The sequence below is a fragment of the Diaphorina citri genome, unplaced genomic scaffold (assembly GCF_000475195.1).
Source record: "Diaphorina citri unplaced genomic scaffold, Diaci psyllid genome assembly version 1.1 scaffold78, whole genome shotgun sequence".
Lineage (NCBI taxonomy): Eukaryota > Metazoa > Arthropoda > Insecta > Hemiptera > Psyllidae > Diaphorina > Diaphorina citri.
Genome location: NW_007377515.1, coordinates 166,108 through 190,850, shown reverse-complemented (window position 1 = coordinate 190,850; position 24,743 = coordinate 166,108). Strand labels below are relative to the sequence as shown.

The 24,743-nt window shown below is 36.0% G+C and overlaps 4 protein-coding genes and 1 long non-coding RNA gene across 9 annotated transcripts; 2 read left to right on the top strand and 3 right to left on the bottom strand.

Moving 5' to 3' along the window:
• Window positions 1-1,306: 1,306 nt before the first annotated feature.
• LOC103522099 (RNA-binding protein spenito) lies at window positions 1,307-2,593 on the bottom strand. The gene is made up of 2 exons (XM_026832454.1): window positions 1,693-2,593; window positions 1,307-1,395 (listed from the first exon to the last, which is right to left on the bottom strand). The coding sequence occupies exons 1-2, from the start codon at window positions 2,405-2,407 to the stop codon at window positions 1,307-1,309; spliced, it is 804 nt and encodes a 267-aa protein (XP_026688255.1). The 5' UTR covers window positions 2,408-2,593.
• A 295-nt stretch (window positions 2,594-2,888) lies between these two features.
• Window positions 2,889-3,543, top strand: LOC113472711. The gene is made up of 2 exons (XR_003394913.1): window positions 2,889-2,949; window positions 3,243-3,543. It is a non-coding gene; the product is annotated as an uncharacterized LOC113472711 (long non-coding RNA).
• A 1,201-nt stretch (window positions 3,544-4,744) lies between these two features.
• On the bottom strand, window positions 4,745-7,178 carry LOC103522090 (RNA-binding protein spenito). Its single transcript, XM_008487201.3, has 2 exons — window positions 7,169-7,178; window positions 4,745-6,982 (listed from the first exon to the last, which is right to left on the bottom strand). Exons 1-2 carry the CDS (start codon window positions 7,176-7,178, stop codon window positions 5,442-5,444), a joined length of 1,551 nt encoding a protein of 516 aa, XP_008485423.1. The 3' UTR covers window positions 4,745-5,441.
• Window positions 7,179-9,015: 1,837 nt separating this feature from the next.
• On the top strand, window positions 9,016-15,703 carry LOC103521956 (putative deoxyribonuclease TATDN1). 4 transcript variants are annotated; one of them, XM_026832492.1, is made up of 6 exons: window positions 9,016-9,243; window positions 10,596-10,736; window positions 10,976-11,158; window positions 11,347-11,530; window positions 11,881-12,087; window positions 12,349-12,730. In XM_026832492.1, exons 2-6 carry the CDS (start codon window positions 10,643-10,645, stop codon window positions 12,554-12,556), a joined length of 876 nt encoding a protein of 291 aa, XP_026688293.1. In that variant the 5' UTR covers window positions 9,016-9,243; window positions 10,596-10,642; the 3' UTR covers window positions 12,557-12,730. The 4 variants fall into 4 exon arrangements, with proteins under 4 accessions (XP_026688293.1, XP_026688298.1, XP_026688296.1 ...); XM_026832497.1 differs by lacking the exon at window positions 9,016-9,243 and adding an exon at window positions 9,307-9,325; XM_026832495.1 differs by lacking the exon at window positions 9,016-9,243 and adding an exon at window positions 10,259-10,337.
• LOC103521980 (trafficking protein particle complex subunit 13) lies at window positions 14,989-24,221 on the bottom strand. Of its 2 annotated transcripts, none has more exons than XM_008487088.3 (9): window positions 21,481-21,693; window positions 20,630-20,798; window positions 20,025-20,246; window positions 19,403-19,529; window positions 17,868-17,964; window positions 17,267-17,478; window positions 16,448-16,548; window positions 15,869-16,016; window positions 14,989-15,609 (listed from the first exon to the last, which is right to left on the bottom strand). In XM_008487088.3, exons 1-9 carry the CDS (start codon window positions 21,527-21,529, stop codon window positions 15,493-15,495), a joined length of 1,242 nt encoding a protein of 413 aa, XP_008485310.1. In that variant the 5' UTR covers window positions 21,530-21,693; the 3' UTR covers window positions 14,989-15,492. The 2 variants fall into 2 exon arrangements, with proteins under 2 accessions (XP_008485310.1, XP_008485316.1); XM_008487094.3 differs by lacking the exon at window positions 21,481-21,693 and adding an exon at window positions 24,005-24,221 and having other exon boundaries at window positions 15,340-15,609.
• Window positions 24,222-24,743: the final 522 nt, after the last annotated feature.

The following is a 24,743-nucleotide window of genomic DNA, read 5'->3' as shown; positions in this document are numbered from 1 at the left end:
ATTTTAGAGTTTACAATCACAAACATACCTATTTGAATCACCAGCTTCATAGCTGATTGTTAAAAAAAGACTTTTGGTAAGTCTGGGGGCCACAAAGTGAGTTTAAACTCACCTCTCGGATTAAGCAATCTTAATGGTTGATTAAAAATTTCAGCTTTGCTGAAAACCGAGATTATAAAACTTGAACTCCGATTGTGAGACTTTGTGACACGTTTCTTACGTAGGTCTTTTGCCTGTCTGTAACTGAAATCATTCTTGTAATTTGAAATAAAATGAGTTACCTAAGATGTAAAAAAATATGTATTTATTTTATGATGAACAAAAACTTTGTTGGTTCTTTTTTTTTTTTTGATCTAGGTATTTTAGAGTTTACAATCACAAACATACCTATTTGAATCACCAGCTTAATCATAGCTGATTGTTAAAAAAAGACTTTTGGTAAGTCTGGGGGCCACAAAGTGAGTTTAAACTCACCTCTCGGATTAAGCAATCTTAATGGTTGATTAAAAATTTCAGCTTTGCTGAAAAGTCTGAAAACCGAGATTATAAAACTTGAACTCCGATTGTGAGACTTTGTGACACGTTTTTTTTTTAGCTTTGCTGAAAAGTCTGAAAACCGAGATTATAAAACTTGAACTCCGATTGTGAGACTTTGTGACACGTTTTTTTTTGGCAACGGGCCCATTTGCGTTGTTTTGAGCCCGTGTGAAACGAAACCTCTTTGCACAGATTGTTTATCAATGGCGGCAAAATTTCAATTTTCACTTCAAGTTCAAGTGTTCAACTTCAGAAGTTTTTCCTTTTCAGCTTTCAATGAAGAAATCGGGATTTTTTATCCGAAAACCTCGATTTCTGGTTGGTCTGGGATTCGATAAGCTTTTTCTAGCTACAGTACTAGGTGTAGGTGCTGCATACTATACGTGGTTACCTCTATTTAATGAAAAACATCTGAAGGAAAAAAACTTGATCTCACCCAAAGTCCAGGAACCTGAAAGCCAAACTTCAAGGTAAGATTTCTGATTGAAGGTACCCCTGGCATTTCCAACGGATCACTAACAGTTAAGCAACGTTGCGCTTGGTGAGTTCAGAGCTTAATGCTTTTTATCCACTTGGCCACAATTGTGCTTGCATATCACTCATCTATTGTAACACACAGTATTGTAGGTGTTGAGTTTTACTTCTGAGCTGAAGGAACTGCTAGGAAATGAAATCCAGAACTTTCATATTCACAACTTTACAGACTTTATTTTCCTAGTAACTGGGAATGTACAATGGAAAACTATTGGAAAAACTGTCCATTTTTCTATCAACAATGAGGTGGAGGTGGTCTAGGTATAATGTGACGAGGAGGACCATAGGGTATGTGGTGAGGAGGAGGCAAATGGTGGGGATGATTTCTATCAACTTGCCAGACAATGCCCCTCACAACCCCAGAAAAGTGGGCTCAAGTGAAAAATATGTCATATCATCAGCCAATAAAAATAAAAATTTTCAACCAATCACAATACAGTATTTTGCCACCGACAATTTTAATACACAAAGTTTAAAAGTGCCAAGATTCAAATTATAAGAGGATTCAATTTTCCAACAGTAGGTACTCAAGGATTTATCAGTAGGTACCTTCTCTTTTACTATTACATGTTTACAGTCAACATGTTTAATTTTCCTGTTTCAGATAAGTAGGATGATGAGGAGGGATGTGGTGGAGTGGGGGACCTCTTGGTAGAAACTCATGATGAGGTAGAACAACATGATGTGGAGGTATATCTCTCCTGAACTCGTGTCTCAGTACAGGAGGACCATAGCCATAGGGTCTCTCTCCTGGGTGAGGTAATGGAGGAGGAAGCCCAGGCCTTCTCTCTAACACAGGGGATCTCGAGTAATATCTGTCATACTCTGGGGGTGGAGGGCTGTAACTACGAGACCTTGGACGACTTCTACTGGCATGTGTTTCATATACAGGATCCACAACAGCAACCTTATCATATAAAATTATACGAGGCTTACTGTGCTTAGCATCTCTTGCATCTTCAGCACTTCTAAAGCAAACATAAGCCACTCTTTCATCTAAATCATGTGATAGCCTAATACTCAGGTCTCCAAATTTCTTGTACTCACGATACAAAGTGTCTTTGATAAGTTCGTCACTGGCCTTAGGATGAAGGGCACTTACACAGAGAACCTTGTAGGAGGGAGGCCTGTCAGATACAGCCTCCCTAGTTCTTCCATATTCATCGCGATATTCATACGCATAGCGAGGTCTAGGACTAGGAGGAGAGCGGGCTCGGCTTCGATGTCCTCTTTCTGGTGAGAGTCTTTCATCAGAACTATCGTCATACCTTCCGAGGCTGGAACGGGTTCTTTTGTTTCGTAGGGGTGGGGTGTCACGACTGGAGCTACGTTTCATTGTAATAACGGTAGTGGATTTAATGTTTTTCCAATACTATTTATAAAACTGAAGAAAACCGATAATTAACGTGGTAAAAAACGCCAGATAAGCCCTTGTACTTAATACACAAAAAATGATATTTTTTCTTATATTTGTCAAAAACAAAATGAAAATGCCGGACAACAAAACAAAACACCTCGACGAGAAAACTATATAGAAATTACCAACGATTCCAGGAGCAGTTGAGTGAGTCTCTTTGCTGATTCAAAAGTGGGTTATGGGTTTGGGAGTTGTTTTAATTTTGATTTTGGTACCTTGGAGATAGTCAGCCTATTGTAACACCTAACACCACAGTTTTCTTGATGTCATAAATTTCAATGTTAAACTCAAAAAAAAAGTGTTTTTATTATTACTTTAGGTGTAATATTTTACTAACATTGTTATTATTTTAAGTAACTTTCAAACTTTAAATTTTTCACTAGATAAGGACATTGCTGATAATCCAATAATCAAGGAGAGAAAGTTCAGAAGACATGAGAAAGAAGTCTTGGAAATGCTAGGTGAACCTGTCGAGCCTGAGAAAAGATAGCTAGGATGCTGTTCCACAAGTTTACTCGATACTCTAGGATTTTATTTTTAATCTACCTAAATGTATTCCATGAGAGGTACCTACTAACTTTACGAAGTACGAAATATGAGGGGCTAGTTTAGCCCATAAGAACCCTTACACAAAATTGGTAATTGTATAAGGCACATGAGAAAGAAGTCTTGGAAATGCTAGGTGAACCTGTCGAGCCTGAGAAAAGATAGATGTTGCCATGAAAACATGAGAAAGAAGTCTTGGAAATGCTAGGTGAACCTGTCGAGCCTGAGAAAAGATAGATGTTGCCATGAAACTAGGATGCTGTTCCAAAGTTTACTCGATACTCTAGGATTTTATTTTTAATCTACCTAAATGTATTCCATGACGTTCTCTTGCTCATTTGAATAGTTAAAAGTAGTACTATGCTAAAGCAAGCTTAACCATCTTCCTGGTATTATCGAGGTGTTTAAAATGCCAATTTGCTCTGTAGAATGATCCTTCCTGGTAGTGAAAATATTTTCATCAAAATATTGTACTGGTTAATAATGTACCCATCATTGTCAAATAGACCTTGTACTTTATATTAAGTAGTTTGGTGAGAATCTATTCAATTCTATTCTATATAAGTTAGGTACCTACCTACCTACATGTATATGAAGAGGAGATTGAAACCCCAAGCTTGGCAAAATCTGTATCAAATGCTTCTGCTATCCACATTTACCCAGGTAGGTATTTGATTTTATTAATTATCTCTTTCTTCAAAATATTTGCTCCACCTTTCTTTCCCCCCGGCCAATAACCCCACAAATTTTTGGATTTTTTTGAAAAAAAAAAAAAAAAAAAAGGAGAAAAGAACAATATGAGTGTTTCTGTATTTTAATGATGTAGTGTAGTATATTTAATTGAAAATAAATAAAATATTGAAAAGCACTTATGATTATAACCAATAATTTGTATTTTACTTTATTTACACAAACAACACTAGGTGAGGAGGAGTAAATATTTTTTTTTCATTATTTTCTAAAAGTTTAGTTTTATGATTACTTTCTATGTATATTTAACTACCTTTAATGATAATTGAACATGAGTACCTACATAATTATACTAGGTACGTAAGCATAATATATTTTTTTTTAAACCAAAGTGTCAGAGTAATTGTCCAATAAGAAATCTGTTAGAAATGAAGTATTATTACTATTAATATCTTGTTTAAAAGAGATATGGTGAGTACACTCCCTAAAATAATAACAAAAAAAAAAAAAAAAAAAAAAAAAAAAAAACACCAATGATAATTTTGTAACAATTAATCTGGTATCTTCACATTCTCAAAACAATAATTTACTTTACACACTTTGGTTTTCACAATTTAAATTTTAACACACTCAGTATATCAATACATTAAAAAAGACACCCACACATAATTGTATGTCTTGAACACTGAACTAGCCAATTGTTCTGATAGTCAATATAAGATTAAATAACAATAATATCCTTTTAGGACTTTCACTGTGTACTATGAAAAGTCCTATGACAAGTTTATTTTTTTTTATTTTTTTTTTTTTTTATGACAGTAAAATATGGATGATACACAAGACAGATGAATTTGCCAACAGAAAATTTTCATCTTGAAGAACTTAGATTCACACTAGTTTTGGATTAAATAATAAGCAGAATATTGGAAGATACACAAAATATTTATCAAATCACCAGGAACCATTAAATAAACACACCAACAACAAGGAAACTATACCAAAACTTTTTTCAAAATAATGTTTTTTTTTTTTTAATGACAGTAAAATATGGATGATACACAAGACAGATGAATTTGCCAACAGAAAATTTTCATCTTGAAGAACTTAGATTCACACTAGTTTTGGATTAAATAATAAGCAGAATATTGGAAGATACACAAAATATTTATCAAATCACCAGGAACCATTAAATAAACACACCAACAACAAGGAAACTATACCAAAACTTTTTTCAAAATAATGTTAACTGATCAAATGAAACTGATAAAAAAGGACAATTCACAACAAAAAACTATGAATTTAATTACCAAACTGGAGTTGAACAAAGAGGAAAGTTACATATACACAATGCATGTTATTTTGATGGTTCAAAAAATCACAAAATAAAGGAGGTCAGGGAAAAGGAAATCATGAATTTCACATTATCCACCAAGTTCTTTAGATAAAACAATGACACATATTTATAGACTGGATTCATCAGGAAGATAAAACAAAAATGAATGAGAGGGTTTTACACACACCAGTTCTAAATAAACTTTCACAAAAAAGTAAACAACACCACAATATCTAATTTTAGAATGAGTGATTTTGATTTTAAAGGCTACAACATATGCACATTTAAAGAGAATCACTCACAGAAGAATAATAAAAGAAAAATGTTCAATTATCAAAATATAAAAATTTACTCTCTAGTATATTTCAAGAAGCAAGCACTGATTTAGACTGTACCACCTCTAACAACAACAATTACTAAATGGTCTTCTTTTAAACTCTCATCAGTAAGACCATGAGCTGTACGCTTGAGAAGTTCTGTTGAAAAAGCACAAGGTGGGAATGCATACAGAACCCCTGTAGATTCTGTGTCCTTATTTATCAAAGATATCACCCCGGCAGCTTCTTTCTGTTTGAGGTAAGAGACCAAGTTCCGTAAGGGTCTAGTTTGAACAGAGGCATCATCACTTGCAATTGAAGCAGTTGATCCAGCAAGACCTAGGAATATTGCATGGGAAATAGATGTTGCTATGCGTTTGGAAACATCTTCTAACTTTGGCTGATCAAGACGTAATCTCTGAGTAATTCTCAAGAGATGTTTGTTGTTTTCATCTTTCATTAGACTATCAATGATATCAACATCCCCATCAGTGAGATGAAATTTAGCTGGGAATAATGAATTCTTCAAAATCAAAGCTCCTTGCCAGGTTGCTACACACTTTTTGGATAGCTCTGTTAAATTTCTTGCAAGTCCTAGAACTCCATTGGTTCTTCCTTCTGAATCTGAGTCACTATCTCTTCTACGCCTGGGAGATCCTGCATCTGACCCTCTCTTAGCATAAGAGGATTCATGTTTGTAAGAGTCAAATTCTCCATTTGATCTTCTCCACTCAGGATCTTCATGAGGTATACCAGGGGGTCTGTAGGGTCCACCACGTCCTCTTGATGGAACATCATGTCCTCTCATTCGTGGAGGATAACCATCAGGAGCCCAATGTTCATATGGAGGATAGTCATCCCTAGGACGAAGGTCTCCAGCTGATGCAGCTGCATCATCTGCATAGGGTGAAGAAGGTCCACGTGATTTGTAACTTGTACTTCCTGATGAAGATGAAGTAGATGGAGTCACATCTGCAAAATCTAAACGTAATCTTCTCTCTGGACCTCCTAAAGGAAATCCCCTCATTTCTTTGACAGCAGCTGTGGCAGCATCAACTGATTCATACAGAATATATGCTTGACTGTCACCTTTTACATAATCAATCTTTTTGATAGCCCCAAATCTATCAAATTCTCTTTCTAGTTGGGTGATAGATGTCCATGGACCAAGCCCACCGACCCAGATTCTTGTGGTTGGTGTAGCTTTACCATATCCAATTTTACACTGAAATTTTCCTATGTACTGGCCTGATAGCTCCACCTTAGATCGATGAGCCATGTCCAAGTTTTGATAACGGACGAAAGCATAGGCGTTACCAGTTCCTGGCAAAGGTCTTTTAATATCAATGTCCTCAACCACCCCATAGCGTGCAAATATACGTCTGAGCTCATCATCAGCAATACCCAATTCCAAGTTACCAGCAAAAAGTGTTCTTGTAGCCAGAGGATCATCCTCGGGGGGTACATGATGCAAATAATTAGGGAATTTGTCCCTCTTCTCAGTTTTCTCCACAAAATGAGGTGGAGGTGGTCTAGGTATAATGTGACGAGGAGGACCATAGGGTATGTGGTGAGGAGGAGGCAAATGGTGGGGATGATGAGAAAGTCCTATGACAAGTTTATTTTTTTATTTATTTTTTTTTTTTTTTTAATGACAGTAAAATATGGATGATACACAAGACAGATGAATTTGCCAACAGAAAATTTTCATCTTGAAGAACTTAGATTCACACTAGTTTTGGATTAAATAATAAGCAGAATATTGGAAGATACACAAAATATTTATCAAATCACCAGGAACCATTAAATAAACACACCAACAACAAGGAAACTATACCAAAACTTTTTTCAAAATAATGTTAACTGATCAAATGAAACTGATAAAAAAGGACAATTCACAACAAAAAACTATGAATTTAATTACCAAACTGGAGTTGAACAAAGAGGAAAGTTACATATACACAATGCATGTTATTTTGATGGTTCAAAAAATCACAAAATAAAGGAGGTCAGGGAAAAGGAAATCATGAATTTCACATTATCCACCAAGTTCTTTAGATAAAACAATGACACATATTTATAGACTGGATTCATCAGGAAGATAAAACAAAAATGAATGAGAGGGTTTTACACACACCAGTTCTAAATAAACTTTCACCATATCACTCATCTATTGTAACACACAGTATTGTAGGTGTTGAGTTTTACTTCTGAGCTGAAGGAACTGCTAGGAAATGAAATCCAGAACTTTCATATTCACAACTTTACAGACTTTATTTTCCTAGTAACTGGGAATGTACAATGGAAAACTATTGGAAAAACTGTCCATTTTTCTATCAACTTGCCAGACAATGCCCCTCACAACCCCAGAAAAGTGGGCTCAAGTGAAAAATATGTCATATCATCAGCCAATAAAAATTTTCAACCAATCACAATACAGTATTTTGCCACCGACAATTTTAATACACTATTTATAAAACTGAAGAAAACCGATAATTAACGTGGTAAAAAACGCCAGATAAGCCCTTGTACTTAATACACAAAAAATGATATTTTTTCTTATATTTGTCAAAAACAAAATGAAAATGCCGGACAACAAAACAAAACACCTCCATTGACTTTTGTACCTTTTCGTTGGTAACTTCTACCAACGAAATTGTCGGGATTTTGTCGTACCCTGTATAATTTTTGGATTTTTTTTCTACCAACGTTTGTAACTTCAGGGACATTTCTACCAACGAAATTGTCGGGATTTTGTCGTACCCTGTATAATTTTTGGATTTTTTTCTACCAACGTTTGTAACTTCAGGGACATGTGGAATTTTTCACAAAAATCGTTTAGCGTGTTTGTTTACTTTTTTCCTCGCAATCAGCTGATTGATGTGAAGGCAGGGCAGGGTATGAAAAAAAAGATCCTGCAAGTTGCTATTTATAAAACTGAAGAAAACCGATAATTAACGTGGTAAAAAACGCCAGATAAGCCCTTGTACTTAATACACAAAAAATGATATTTATTCTTATATTTGTCAAAAACAAAATGAAAATGCCGGACAACAAAACAAAACACCTCGACGAGAAATTCGAGAAAACAGAAAAAGCGAAGCTTGAATGACCTTGGACTTTCGTCTTTTTCAACAGCTGATATTTTTCTCCCAAAGAGGAAAGAAAAGATTCGTTTACACGATTGCCAAAGCGACTGTGGTAAATATTTCATGTGGCGGGCAAATTTGAATTTCGATATTTTAATTTTTTAATTTTCAATTTTGATATTTTCATAAGCTCACTACACGATTACACCCATGGTTATTTAATGGATAGAGTTCATAGAGTCAACATCCCTTCCTGTTCCTTCTGTAATACCGATTCCCTTTCCATCAAACACATAATAATCCACTGCCCTGCCCTACATAGATCCAGAACTAAATTTAATATCCAAAACTCCCTCTCCGAAGCCCTAGGCCATAATATATATCACTTCCATCTCCAATATTATCCTATTTCTGAAAAATATCAATATCTATTCACTAATTTATTTATCTCATACTCTTTCAATCCCCCCCCCCGCCCTACTACCCACCTTTGACTTTTGTCACACCAACACCCCGTAGTTCCAACATCAGACGGTACCTATCCAGCCCTAAGTCTCCACTGCAGGAGACCTTGTCAACAACATTCCGGACACCCCTCTTGTGCCTGGATCAAACCCATCAAAATCGTATAGAAACATTTAAACGAACAAATAAATCAGCTCCATAAAAGACTAATTATTACACTGTAATATAAATAAAAAGTTACATGTGCGTGCTATAATAAAACTGTTAATAATAATCATTAGCTGTTTCTGTTTAACTCATCATCAACTTGTGATTGTACATGTCTTCCTTGTAATTTGTAAGCGCTAGGCCGGGGGTTCATAGCTGTTTCTGTTTAACTCATCATCAACTTGTGATTGTACATGTCTTCCTTGTAATTTGTAAGCGCTAGGCCGGGGGTTCAATTCCCACCCGGGGCGGATTTTATCCTGATGGGATGTTTGTTTTTGGATTATCTCTTTCCAACCTCCCCGTTGGAGCGTCTTTTCTCTGAATAATAGGTATCAATTTTCACTTTTGAGCTCGGGACTAAGTTGCTTGTTCGGGCTATACGGGTTTCTTCCGACACGAAATCGAGAATGAAAGTATATTGGTTAGAAAGCTGGGAAAAAAAGCTATAGGAAAATGTAGAGTTTAGGTGGATTATCTCTTTCCAACCTCCCCTTTGGAGCGTCTTTTTCCTGAAAAATAGGTATCAATTTTCACATATGAGCTCGGGACTAAGTTGCTTGTCCGGGCTATACGGGTTCGTTTCGACACGAAATCGGGGATAAAAGTATAATGGTTAGAAAGCTGGGAAAAAAAGCTATAGGAAAATGTAGAGTTTAGGTGGATTATCTCTTTCCAACCTCCCCGTTGGAGCGTCTTTTCTCTGAATAATAGGTATCAATTTTCACTTTTGAGCTCGGGACTAAGTTGATTGTTCGGGCTATACGGGTTCGTTCCGACACGAAATCGGGGATAAAAGTATAATGGTTAGAAACCTGGGAAAAAAAGCTATAAGAAAATGTAGAGTTTAGGTGGATTATCTCTTTCCAACCTCCCCGTTGGAGCGTCTTTTCCCTCAACAATAGGTATCAATTTTCACATATGAGCTCGGGACTAAGTTGCTTGTTCGGGCTATACGGGTTCGTTCCGACACGAAATCGGAGATGAAATCAGGATGATTAGAAAGCTGGGAAAGGCTGGCTTTCTCCTATCCTGTCTTCCTTCTCTCTTTGATTTTGGGACGATAAGACCATAGCAGTTACAGTTCCCTCTGTCAAACCTCTAAAAAAAAAAATGTGATTGTATTGTGATTATGATTACATATTTTGAACTTTGAGTGAGGGTGTCAGGTGTTGTTGAGATTGAGAAGTCTATGGCCTCTGGTAAAACACAGGTTTCTTTGGTATTACAGTATTACCTGGGTAATGTTCAGGTATTATTGAGGAACATACCTAGGTGATTTTTCTTGGGGTATCTACTTCAATATTGCACTAACTGGTCCACACAGGATGTGATATTAATGCTGTTGTTTGTATTGTGAAGATTTAAATAGGTACCTAAATAAATTCATCACACAGATCATTCATCCTGCCATTGCATTAATCTCACATTTTGTGTGTTTTGTCCTGTAAACCCATCAGATACATTTTAAGCATTGGTCCAAAGTTGTCACTGCATTGTTGGATTGATGCACAAAAATTTGGTGAATGTTTTTGGCCTTCTATCATTTTGCCATCTCTCCCATCTCCAGAGTACACCGTCATTGAAAATGAAGTACATAGGTAAATATAATATTTATTCATTTGTACTTCTAAGTCTCAATCCTGAATGTCCTGGTTAAATAAAGAAAATTAAATCAAAGTACTTCCATCTTTCATTAGAATGTGGTTTGATATAGATTTTTCTTTTCTTTTTTTATAGAAGAGTATCTACTTATGTATCAGAAAAATCCCATTGAAAAGTATGTATAAAACAAAAAACAAGGGCTTTCTTATCTTTCAACAAAAAATTCTTGTTTCAGATATTGGTGCTAATCTAAAGGATGCTATGTATGAAGGTTTCTACTCCAGCAAGAACCAAAAACATGAACCAGACATAGATCATGTACTAAATAGAGCCTGGAATGCAGGTCTTGAAAAAATCATCGTTACTGGGACAAATGTGGAAGATAGTATTTCCAGCCTAAAGCTTGCTCAGTCTGATGGTATGTCCCCCCCCCCAAGAGAAGGGGTTGGCCTCATACCTAGGTAATCTACTTGAAGAAGAAAAGAAAAAATCACAACCTAGCAATTTTCAGCTTTAGCAAACTGTAATAAAAAAAAAGAATATTTTAGGTTAGGTAATTTTCTTTAAAATCACCAAAGTTCAGAAAATTTCTCTTTTGTTCTCTAGAGAGGCTCTATTCAACAGTTGGTTGTCATCCTACAAGATGCTCTGAATTTGAAAATGACCCAGAAGGCTATCTGCAATCTTTGGATAAAATTATCAAAGAGGGTGGCAAGAAAGTTGTAGCCTTTGGGGAGTTTGGATTGGATTATGACAGAGTTCAGTACTGCCCTGTAGAAACTCAACTCAAGTAAGTTGTTGTTTACAAATGTCTGGATCTAGATTATTGACAGTTAAGGAGCAGTTGAGTGAGTCTCTTTGCTGATTCAAAAGTGGGTTATGGGTTTGGGAGTTGTTTTAATTTTGATTTTGGTACCTTGGAGATAGTCAGCCTATTGTAACACCTAACACCACAGTTTTCTTGATGTCATAAATTTCAATGTTAAACTCAAGTAAAAAAAAGTGTTTTTATTATTACTTTAGGTGTAATATTTTACTAACATTGTTATTATTTTAAGTAACTTTCAAACTTTAAAATTTTCACTAGATAAAGACATTGCTGATAATGCTGATGGATTTTATTCTCCTCTATTATTTCAGATATTTCCGAAAACAATTGGACTTGAGTGTGACTCACAAACTGCCCTTATTTCTCCACTGCCGTAATGCCAAGTCAGATTTTATTGAGATCATGAAGGAGTATGCTCCAAAACTACCCAGGAAGGGGGTCATTCACTCATTTGATGGCACACCCTTTCAAGCCGTAGAGTTAACTGACCTAGGATTTTACATTGGAATTAATGGATGGTAAGTTGTGGTACCAAGAAAGATATTTTCCTATTTCCTATTTTTTTTTTTTCAATGAATCACTTGATCTGTCTGACTGAGATTTAAGAGAGAATGGACATCATTCCAAGAATGAACCTTATCTGTTTAGCATAATGTTCATGCCACACTGGGTGGGAATCAAATCCATGACCAAGCGTCTTACAAGACAGCTGGCTCACGGATTTAATCTTATAACGTGAAATAAGAAATAATTACAATTGAAATTCCCCATCCTTTCAGTTCTCTGAAAACTAAAGAAAACCTGGAAACAGTAAAATCCATCCCCGAAGATCGACTCTTATTGGAAACCGATTGTCCTTGGTGTGAGGTAAAACCCAGTCATGCGGGCTTTGCATATATTCGCACTCAACATGAAAAGGTGAAAAAGGAGCAGTGGAAACCAGATAAAATGGTCAAGAGTCGAAACGAGCCTGCGAATATTGTGTAAGTTAACATCTATGTATAGTTGTATACAGGTATGTATGTAGGTGGGTGGCCTATTAAAAAATATGAAAGCATTTTTACATCTGTAATAAAACAATTTTATTTAATACAGTACAGTATATCTGTCTTGTGATGTCAGGTCAATGTGTCAAATAAAATAAATATTTAACTATTTATACATATGTACTTATTCCTTTAAAATCTTACATAATTACATAAGTACATAATTATGTAACTAAAATAAGTATTTTTTGAATACATATATTTATGTGGTCACAGAGGGGCAAAAAAAGAAAGAAAAATTAAATGTTAAATGTGGATATGTACAACCCATAGGCTAAAAATCACTTTTTTATTCAGGGGACTCTTAAAAGTCCTAAAACTTACCTTTCCTCCCATTTCTGATAAAACAATTTTATTTAATACAGTACAGTATATCTGTCTTGTGATGTCAGGTCAATGTGTCAAATAAAATAAATATTTAACTATTTACCTGATTGAAGTAAAGGGGCTTTTCAGCCCTATCCCGAAAGTGCCTGGGAATAATTCAGATACATATGTACTTATTCCTTTAAAATCTTAATAAGTACATAATTATGTAACTAAAATAATTATTATTTGAATACATATATTTATGTGGTCACAGAGGGGCAAAAAAAAGAAAGAAAAATTAAATGTTAAATGTGCATATGTACAACCCATAGGCTAAAAATCACTTTTTTATTCAGGGGACTCTAAAAGTCCTAAAACTTACCTTTCCTCCCATTTCTGGATTTTTAAAATTTGAACTGATCTCAATACTTTTTCATTACGTCTGTAGTATACTTATTTTTCTATCAAATGTTCCTAATACTTACCAGGAGCAGTTGAGTGAGTCTCTTTGCTGATTCAAAAGTGGGTTATGGGTTTGGGAGTTGTTTTAATTTTGATTTTGGTACCTTGGAGAGGTGTGGACTCATTGGAGAAAAAGTTGTGGTGGAAAATGACGTACAAGAAAAATTCACTGAGTATAATGGTCACAGGATAACACATCCCTTGGAGATAGTCAGCCTATTGTAACACCACAGTTTTCTTGATGTCATAAATTTCAATGTTAAACTCAAGTAAAAAAAAAAAAGTGTTTTTATTATTACTTTAGGTGTAATATTTTACTAACATTGTTATTATTTTAAGTAACTTTCAAACTTTAAATTTTTCACTAGATAAGGACATTGCTGATAATGATGGATTTTATTCTCCTCTATTATTTCAGATATTTCCGAAAACAATTGGACTTGAGTGTGACTCACAAACTGCCCTTATTTCTCCACTGCCGTAATGCCAAGTCAGATTTTATTGAGATCATGAAGGAGTATGCTCCAAAACTACCCAGGAAGGGGGTCATTCACTCATTTGATGGCACACCCTTTCAAGCCGTAGAGTTAACTGACCTAGGATTTTACATTGGAATTAATGGATGGTAAGTTGTGGTACCAAGAAAGATATTTTCCTATTTCCTATTTTTTTTTTTTCAATGAATCACTTGATCTGTCTGACTGAGATTTAAGAGAGAATGGACATCATTCCAAGAATGAACCTTATCTGTTTAGCATAATGTTCATGCCACACTGGGTGGGAATCAAATCCATGACCAAGCGTCTTACAAGACAGCTGGCTCACGGATTTAATCTTATAACGTGAAATAAGAAATAATTACAATTGAAATTCCCCATCCTTTCAGTTCTCTGAAAACTAAAGAAAACCTGGAAACAGTAAAATCCATCCCCGAAGATCGACTCTTATTGGAAACCGATTGTCCTTGGTGTGAGGTAAAACCCAGTCATGCGGGCTTTGCATATATTCGCACTCAACATGAAAAGGTGAAAAAGGAGCAGTGGAAACCAGATAAAATGGTCAAGAGTCGAAACGAGCCTGCGAATATTGTGTAAGTTAACATCTATGTATAGTTGTATACAGGTATGTATGTAGGTGGGTGGCCTATTAAAAAATATGAAAGCATTTTTACATCTGTAATAAAACAATTTTATTTAATACAGTACAGTATATCTGTCTTGTGATGTCAGGTCAATGTGTCAAATAAAATAAATATTTAACTATTTACCTGATTGAAGTAAAGGGGCTTTTCAGCCCTATCCCGAAAGTGCCTGGGAATAATTCAGATACATATGTACTTATTCCTTTAAAATCTTAATAAGTACATAATTATGTAACTAAAATAATTATTATTTGAATACATATATTTATGTGGTCACAGAGGGGCAAAAAAAAGAAAGAAAAATTAAATGTTAAATGTGCATATGTACAACCCATAGGCTAAAAATCACTTTTTTATTCAGGGGACTCTAAAAGTCCTAAAACTTACCTTTCCTCCCATTTCTGGATTTTTAAAATTTGAACTGATCTCAATACTTTTTCATTACGTCTGTAGTATACTTATTTTTCTATCAAATGTTCCTAATACTTACCGAGCTCAAGTAAAAATCTGGGTTTTATGTTTCAGACAAATTTTGGAGATAGTTGCTGCAGTGCGTGGTGTAGAAAGGGAGAAGTTGGGACCCATAATCCATCAGAACACCCTCAGGCTGTTCTTTCCTCATGAGTTACCCACACCTACGTGACAGCTTGGAGAATATAATTCTTTTCAATCTTTGGTTTAGCTCTCCAAGCACAACTATGCAAAGCAAAGTGGGAAAGAATCCTTCGAAATTACCATCAAGGTGTTTGTCATTCTTGTTAGATCAGCACCAGACTGACCTTTTTTGAGGTTGGCATTTGGTGCAAATATTTTATGGCTGAGTAGAGGTACCCTCCCACGCTACTTGGCGAATGAATACTCCTCTTTGAGTTAAATTACTACTCCAGTTAGGAGGAACCATTTACCTCGTTGGACCTCTGAACCAACGGCGCTGCGATGGTTTATCTTTGTAGATATTATTTCCGTTAGGCTACAGAATCTTCTAGATGTTGCCTTTGTAGGACGTATATCTGGGCCAGGTTGTCGTTTTCAAAGACGTTTTTCTTGGTCATAGAGTCCTTTATCCTGATCCCTGAAATGGTCTGAAACGGAAATATTAAACCAACATTGAAGACAAACTTAACACTTCGAATAGACAATAAATTTGACTCAATTCTACATTTGCCAAAGCAAAAATCCCTCTTACTTTATTTTCCAAGTCCAGATCTATCTTATAAGCATAAGGAATTGTTTTTTTTTTTTCCATTAGGCGCTTTAACACTTGCGTGTCGTTCGCGCCGTATGAAATTGGTTTGAAATGATAAAATAATAACAGTCCAGTAAATAACTAGAAATACTCACCTGTAGTCCAGTCATCAAGGGAACCAAGCTGAGTGCTAGTATGATTTCAGATTTGGACTCCAAGGTGCCAATCTTTCTCCCTGATACTCCAATCCACGACATGGACAGAAGGTTTTCTAAATACAAGGACAGGTCCATTGGTTTGAAACTGGAAATGAAATCGGACATAAATACTTGAAGTAAATGTAGAAAGATTAGGTAATGAAAAAAAGTCGACTTCTAATTATTAAGAGCAGCACTCTTTTCACCATATCCCCCTTTCCTTTTCCTCCATTTTAATTACATCTCTTCCTCCCTCTTTTCAAGTACAGGAAAAACTCTTTGAATATACATAGCCACTATTATCTATCTATGATCTATTTTCCAAAATACCGGCATTAAATACTTGTTAAGTATGCCCCCTTTCCTTTTCCTCCATTTTAATTACATCTCTTCCTCCCTCTTTTCAATTACAGGAAAAACTTTGAATATACATAGCCACTATTATCTATCTATGATCTATTTTCCAAAATACCGGCATTAAATACTTGTTAAGTATGTACCTATATTCCTGCTCTTCAAAGAAATATCTTCTATTACCTAGTATTCGTGAGCTTGATTTTAAACTGGAATGGTTCATCTATGTAAACTAGATTGGGCAGTTCTTGAACGCATAGTCTAAGGTCGGGAACTTCCGTAAACTGAAATCAAACAAAACCGTGATACTCTGATAGATTTACAGCAAATGCCGCTTTCTTAATGCGGATAACGTTGTAAGTGTCAAATGCAGATGCGTTCACAGGTATTAAGCACAATTAATTTTATACATGAAATTAAGGAGCGCGGTAGCGCTCCGCCCCGCCAAGTCAAGGAAGTTTTACTGCGTTGTAAAGTTATTAGCGAGCCTAGTAAAAAACTTCCGTAAACTGAAATCAAACAAAACCGTGATACTCTGATAGATTTACAGCAAATGCCGCTTTCTTAATGCGGATAACGTTGTAAATGTCAAACGCAGATGCGTTCACAGGTATTAAGCACAGTTAATTTTAAGGAGCGCGGGAGCGCTCCGCCCCGCCAAGTCAAGAAAGTTTGACCACGTAGTAAAGTTATTAGCGAGCCTAGTAAAGTTATTATTGGAGGTAGCGCGTCTGTCTTGTAAGTACTAGACCACAAGTTCGATTTCCGCGGGGGACCAAATTTATCCTAAATAGAAAAGTTTCGTTCTTGGAAAGGCTGGCTTTTTCCTATCCACTCTTCGATCTCGGGACGATACGACCTTTATTACATTGCCCTCTATCAAACCTCAAAGTTTCGTTCTTGGAAAGGCTGGCTTTTTCCTATCCACTCTTCGATCTCGGGACGATAAGACCTTTATTACATTGCCCTCTATCAACTATCAAACCTCTTGGAAGTCCTTACCGGTTTATGCAAGTCACTCGTTTGTATGCGTCCTTTTTCTCCCATTTCCGAGCGCCACACAAAGTTCAAGTTGCCCAGACTGGTTGCTGTAACGTTGGCGGCAGTAGGATTGGGTGATAGAGAGTACAAATACTGACGGCTAGCATTCTGAGGAATGGAGTTGATTTTGCCAAACACGGATTGACCATCATCTGTACAGTTCAAAACGGTCACTGCAAAGATAGAAGTGAAAATAATGTAGTGTTTTTATACTAAGTAGGTATTACAAAAGAGTGTAGTACGACGAATAAGCGCTCACAAGCTCACAACACAGTGCATTACGGTAGATCATTTTCAAATTAAAGACCTCTAGAAATCTCTACACATCATTTTCAAATTGTAATTATTTTCCCGACACTTATTTTGCGTTCACAAAATGTGAGTTCATAGGTCGCGTCGATAGTAAGTACTCGTACTTTTCGGTGATCTCTACCAGACTGCATTTTCGGCATTAAAATATTTGATCTTGCCGGGAATGGGTAGGTGCCAGCTAAGTCAAAAGTGAGTGAAACGTTGCAAAAATGTGTATTGTGTAACCTAGGGTATTATTATGAAGAGATACCTTTATATCCGGGTGATGCTTCAAGTGATACGTTCTCCAAGCTGATGGGACCACTAGTAATATTCTGCACTTGAGCTTCTAGATAAACTTCATCTGACTGTAAGGAGAAGACAAAACAAAAATTAGGTAGGTAGACTAAAAAAAAGAGAGAAATTTTCGTTTAAAAGCATAAAGGTACGCACCTACGGGAGAAATGGTTAACTGGGAACAAATAGGATATTAGAGCTGGCTGAAAATGGCTGACTTTAGAAAGATTGACCTGTGTGAACGGGGAAAAGTAGAAAAAGGTGGAAGGGATAGCTACATAATGCCTCATACCTAGGTAATCTACTTGAAGAAGAAAAGAAAAAATCACAACCTAGCAATTTTCAGCTTTAGCAAACTGTAATAAAAAAAAAGAATATTTTAGGTTAGGTAATTTTCTTTAAAATCACCAAAGTTCAGAAAATTTCTCTTTTGTTCTCTAGAGAGGCTCTATTCAACAGTTGGTTGTCATCCTTTAGGTAATTTTCTTTAAAATCACCAAAGTTCAGAAAATTTCTCTTTTGTTCTCTAGAGAGGCTCTATTCAACAGTTGGTTGTCATCCCACAAGATGCTCTGAATTTGAAAATGACCCAGAAGGCTATCTGCAATCTTTGGATAAAATTATCAAAGAGGGTGGCAAGAAAGTTGTAGCCTTTGGGGAGTTTGGATTGGATTATGACAGAGTTCAGTACTGCCCTGTAGAAACTCAACTCAAGTAAGTTGTTGTTTACAAATGTCTGGATCTAGATTATTGACAGTTAAGGAGCAGTTGGATGACAACCAACTGTTGAATAGAGCCTCTCTAGAGAACAAAAGAGAAATTTTCTGAACTTTGGTGATTTTAAAGAAAATTACCTAAAATATTCGAAGAAACTGAAAAGTGTCTGGGCTGTAGATTGTGGTTCTCAGGACTTTACCTAAAGGCTCAGGCTGCTAAAATTTTGCAGGGATTCGATAATTTATGTAAATATGTAGATGATCAAAAATGTCCTTGGGTCACTGGGCCTTGAGAAATGAATAAGCTGCTATTTGAAACCAAAAATTTGAGGAGGGGGATTGCTACATAATTTCTTACCATGGTTTCCTATGAATCAGAATGCAAAAAAGGAAGAAATGAAAAAACATTAGACAGTACTTCTTTTGTTTTCATCTCAAAAGTTGCTTCTAATTTGAACAAAGAATCTTCAACTCCAGAAGGATAAGATGGATAGGCACCTTCATTAATCTGTCAGCGTCAATACCTACCGTGTCCACACTTCTTTGATCTCCAATTTGTCTTCGGATTCAAAACAAGACCTGCTTCGCCAATCCCGAAGACAATGCAAATTCACAAAACAGAATCTCAAAAACAATAGAATAATAGATACCTATCATAAATTATCGAATCCCTGCAAAATTTTAGCAGCCTGAGCCTTTAGGTAAAGTCCTGAGAACCACAATCTACAGCCCAGACACTTTTGATTCATACAATAAAATTGTTGATAGGAAATCATGAGCTAGCATTTCTTACCTCAGCCGTGTAGAATCTGGTCTTCAAATCAAGAGGTTTTAGAACATTGAATACAAAATATTCTTGCAGTGTCAATGGAGTGGGCACACCGTTCATTGTTGCCACATAACTCACTTCACATATTAGTCTGGAAGGAAAAGAAATCGAGAGATACTTGTACATGGATGGTGAATGTAAAAAAAAAATGAAAATTTAGGAGAGATTTAATTCAACTGGAAATGATAGAAAAGGTTCATTTCATCTTCACTCACTCCCACCCTCCTCTCTCCCTCTCATAGGTAGGTACCTAGCCTACATTAGATCTGTTTCTCACAATTTCTAACTATAGTGTACTTGATAAATAAATCAACTATAAACACAAATTTCAAACCTACCTATGAGTGTCAATTTCTTTGACCTCATGTTGGATCACAAAGTCCAGGGTGTCTTTGGGTTCCAAACTTTTGGCCTGGATGTCTTTGCCTGGAACACACAGTGGTATCCTTTCGCACTCACTCCCACCCTCCTCTCTCCCTCTCATAGGTAGGTACCTAGCCTACATTAGATCTGTTTCTCACAATTTCTAACTATAGTGTAGGTACTTGATAAATAAATCAACTACAAACACAAATTTCAAACCTACCTATGAGTGTCAATTTCTTTGACCTCATGTTGGATCACAAAGTCCAGGGTGTCTTTAGGTTCCAAACTTTTGGCCTGGATGTCTTTGCCTGGAACACACAGTGGTATCCTTTCAAGCCGGTTTGTCTGAAGATCAACCTTGAGTGTAACATTTTGTACAGCTTGTTGACTTTTATTGTTGATACAGATGTAACATGAGAATGTTTCTCCAAGATAAATATTCCTGTGAATAGAAAGATATGAATGTAGAGGTACTAGGGTATAGTAGAAGTACAAGTAGTGCTTTATTTAGACTGTCAGCTTAGAAGAACAAGTTGTTCCATTATACAAACAGTTTAATAGAGCACCTCTTTATTCCTATAATAGAGCAACTCAAATAAGTTTAATCAATGAACAAAGAAAATATCATATTAATCAGGAATTTTTATTCCTCATTTATTCTCCACATTGACTACAGAAATACTAAGCTAACTTCAGTAATAATTAGGCAGGCATACTTATGATGACCCTACTACCTAAATGGGAAGTATATTCTGACTCTCTTTGGCCATCTGAGAAGGGGCACACTATGATCAGATGTCATGATTCCTAGATAGATACACATACCTGATGCTCTGTGGAATCACCATGAACTGACTTGCACCTATTGTTTCATTGCCTTCAACTGTGGTCACATCACTTTTCACATGACCATTGTATAGTTTGCCGGGTAGATCCTTAGCATCACATGTCACAATGACTGGAGAAGCTAGCTGGGGTTGTGTGAGCTTCAGCACTGAAAATATTTAGAGCAATTATTAGTGCCAGTCTGGGGTTTCAATTTCTTGTCAGATTATTTTTGTTTCTCTGAGTTGGAAAGGGCAAACGTCCATTCCACAACTCATTCAATAAAAGCTTGGTTGGTAGCGCATCTGCCTTCTAAGCACTAGGCCACGGGTTCAATTCCCACCCGGGGCAGATTTTATCCTGATGGGATAATGTTCATTCTTGGAACGGCTGGCTTTCTCCTGTCCTCTCTTCCTTCTCTCTTTGATTTTGGGATTTGGGACGATAAGACCATAGCAGTTACAGTTCCCTCTGTCAAACCTCTTCAAAAAAAAAAAAAAAAAAAAAAAAAAATCATGTGGAATGCACACTCCCAATAGATCACTGAATTTAAGCAAGATTGTATAATTGTGATATGATTAGAATCCAGATGGATGACCATCTGGATAATCTTATGCTGCTGGCTTTTCCCAGCCCCATTCAGGCTAGCTGGGTGATGTTAAAGTGAGGTAGTGATGGAGGTCATCACTAAAAGCTTTAGTGATTACACATTGATGTTAAACCCATTAATATAAATTTAAAAGAAAGGTGGAGGTAGTGATGGAGGTCATCACTAAAAGCTTTAGTGATTACACATTGATGTTAAACCCATTAATATAAATTTAAAAGAAAGGTGATCACAAGAAACAAACCTTTGAGACCCAAGAGGTGATCAGACTTTTTGAACTCGGTGTTACTCATCGTTTACTTGATACCAAAAACAAAGGTTTTAGTGAAAAACAGGAATAGAGGAGTCACTTTTTAGATTCATCTAAATAATGAATGTTCAGTACTTTCAACCTATGGTTATATATGCTTACAGCTTTCCTATCTACTCTTATCAGCTTATCAACTCAACTTCACACTTCACAGATTTCTGCAAATTTTCAATGTTTCAAATTTTAAAAATTCGCGCGCTATAATGTTTACAAAATTCAAGGCGCGTTTACAAAACAGACGCTATCGCTGTGCGATGATATGGGCCAGTTGTAAATGATTGAAAAATCGTACTCAATCAGGTCTACCTGGGTGTTAGATTTTTTTTATTTTTCAACGGCACGAAGCGGGTTTTACCCCTCTAAGCAGCGATAAATACGTAATGGCTTCTGGATCGGATTCAAAACAAGACCTGCTTCGCCAATCCCGAAGACAATGCAAATTCACAAAACAGAATCTCAAAAACAATAGAATAATAGATAATTATAAAACTTTGAACAAATAACTTCGGAGTCGAATCTACTTTTTGAATCAATCAGAAAAAGTCACACAATGCGCCATGAATTCGTTCAAATTAGCATTGATGAGGGATATTTTTCTTTTCTTTTTATACCTCTATGAATTATGTTCGGCGCTACTTTGGTGTATAACGCATTAAATACCTTTAATGCGTTACCTACCTTATTTTTGTATAGTGTGGCTCTGTAGCTATCTCAGAATCTTTACATACATAGGTAGGTATATCAGACTTTCTGTATGAATCTTTTAGGCCCGGTTTCTGACAAGACGAAACTCGAGAGTTTGAGCTCACTAACCGCGGAGTTTGCAAAAAGTGCGTTTCTAAATCTCCTAGCCCTAATGTTTCCAATGCCCATCTATAAACATATGGGAACATCAAAACATGAGGAACAGGTATAGCTTTTATAGCTACCTATCTTTAAACACTGCGTTTATATTTTCGTGCGGGTGAACTTCAAACTTTCCAAAGAAATCAGATCACTAACTCAACCATCATGATTGAATTTCAATAAAAAATAAATACTCAAGTTTTTAACAGTGACTCATGGCTGAAGAATCTGCGGACACCAGCAGACATTTTGAGCTGACGAGTTAGTCATGTAGGTCTATTAAAATTTGATGATTCAGAATCGCAAAACGCAAAACGATCACCAATCACTACCTATCGAACTTAAACATGATATTAGTGGATGTGTTAAAGTTACAATACTCGTAGGTATCTTAGATACATATACAGGGTGGCCCATTTATATTCACCCTATTTGTTTTTGTTATAAAATTTGAACCAATCATAATTTTTTACATTGGATTACATTTTTGTGAAGCCTAGACCTGGCAATTTTTTTCCATCAGTATTGGAATATGATATGTTGCTTAGGGGGCTTCCACAAGAGCGGATGGCGGAAGGCTCGTGTTTTTTCGCATTTTTCACAACTTTTTTCGCCATTTCAGGCTAAATTACCACTATTTCTCGTAAAATCTTTTTTCAAAGCTTCCAGGGTCCATATTTTATTCGCAAAGACTTTAGATTTCAAGTAACCTCACAGAAAAAAAGTCTGGAACTGTCAATATGGTCATTGGATTGAAAATATGGTCATTTTCACAATTTTTCACTATTAGACGTCCAGGAAAAAAGCTTGAAATAGAGCAACCGTCTGTACGATTGCAACGTGTTGTTGTGGTGTGTGATGTTACATACAAAAAATTTGCCAAGACTCACGTTTCAAACAAAAGTTATTTGAAAAAGATCTGAAAAGAATTAAAAAAGTTATGAGGTTTTAAAATAGGGTGAATATAAAAGGGCCACCCGTTATATCTCAATTTCAATGTGTACCCAAATACAAGCATCATCTCGTTGATAGCGGATGTGACAAAAGTACAAAATTCATAAAAAGATTTCAAGACCATAATATATTATACGATATGAAAAATAGTGGATGTGCCATATTTACAAAACACAGCACACTCGTTTTAGGCAAGATAGTGGAGATACCTACCATATTTACAAAATGTATCATACTCATTCTATGGGGGGAAAGAATAATAAAAAGTGGATCTGCCATAACTACAAGTGGCAACATTCTCTTTCTATGGACCCGGGCATAAGAAGTACCTAAAGAAATCTAAAGAAGTTCAAGGTGACTAGTACCTACTTGTTTTGCATTTGTTTGTTTCTGCTCTATGACAATTTGTTTCGCATTTGTTTCTGCTATGATGAGGTTTAGTTTGAGATGCCTCAACAAATTTTGGGTGTGGACTATGGAGAGGCTAATCCTTTGGTTAACAATGGGCAGAAAGTTAATCCTGTCATTCACCTCATGGTTTAATCTTCTCGATGTTAATCTAATAATAATCGAGTGGACTCGAGTGAAGTCAAACTCGAGTCCACTCGAGTAAAATCATTCACTCGGCCCATCACTAAGGTGATCACAAGAAACAAACCTTTCAGACCCAAGAGGTGATCAGACTTTTTGAACTCGGTGTTACTCATCGTTTACTTGATACCAAAAACAAAGGTTTTAGTGAAAAACAGGAATAGAGGAGTCACTTTTTAGATTCATCTAAATAATGAATGTTCAGTACTTTCAACCTATGGTTATATGCTTACAGCTTTCCTATCTACTCTTATCAGCTTATCAACTCAACTTCACACTTCACAGATTTCTGCAAATTTTCAATGTTTCAAATTTTAAAAATTCGCGCGCTATAATGTTTACAAAATTCAAGGCGCGTTTACAAAACAGACGCTATCGCTGTGCGATGATGTGGGCCAGTTGTAAATGATTGAAAAATCGTACTCAATCAGGTCTACCTGGGTGTTAGATTTTTTTTTTTTTTCAACGGCACGAAGCGGGTTTTACCCCTCCAAGCAGCGATAAATACGTAAAATGGCTTCTGGATAAGAGTAAGTTATTTATCTAGGTTGACCTAATAGAGATAAGATAATCCGTTGAAGAAACCCCCGATAGGTAGGTAGATCTTTGAAGTGACCTGGTCAAAATGAGGTCAAGGTCACTAAAGTTTGATCAGATAAATCGATTGCATTTTAATTAGGTGGACTGTGATCCTGACAAAAAAAAGTAAAATACAAATCGATCAGTGGTTTTTAGATTGATCAGATAAATATAGGGACCGACCTAGATGGATACTATGGATAGGTAGGTACCTTAGGCTAGCAACA

Coding starts and splice junctions, on each gene's coding strand:
- LOC103521980 (XM_008487094.3), bottom strand. CDS start 24,053: ATGAGTAACACCGAGTTCAAAAAGTCTGATCACCTCTTGGGTCTGAAA. Junction 19,530..20,024: donor AAAGAAATTGACACTCATAG/GTAGGTTTGAAA, acceptor TTTTCCTTCCAG/ACTAATATGTGAAGTGAGTT. Junction 16,017..16,447: donor ATCAAGCTCACGAATACTAG/GTAATAGAAGAT, acceptor TTTCATTTCCAG/TTTCAAACCAATGGACCTGT.
- LOC103522099 (XM_026832454.1), bottom strand. CDS start 2,407: ATGAAACGTAGCTCCAGTCGTGACACCCCACCCCTACGAAACAAAAGA. Junction 1,396..1,692: donor CCCACTCCACCACATCCCTC/CTCATCATCCTA, acceptor AAGTTGATAGAA/ATCATCCCCACCATTTGCCT.
- LOC103521956 (XM_026832498.1), top strand. CDS start 10,643: ATGCACAAAAATTTGGTGAATGTTTTTGGCCTTCTATCATTTTGCCAT. Junction 11,159..11,346: donor AAAGCTTGCTCAGTCTGATG/GTATGTCCCCCC, acceptor TTTGTTCTCTAG/AGAGGCTCTATTCAACAGTT. Junction 12,553..15,052: donor AACGAGCCTGCGAATATTGT/GTAAGTTAACAT, acceptor TTTATGTTTCAG/ACAAATTTTGGAGATAGTTG.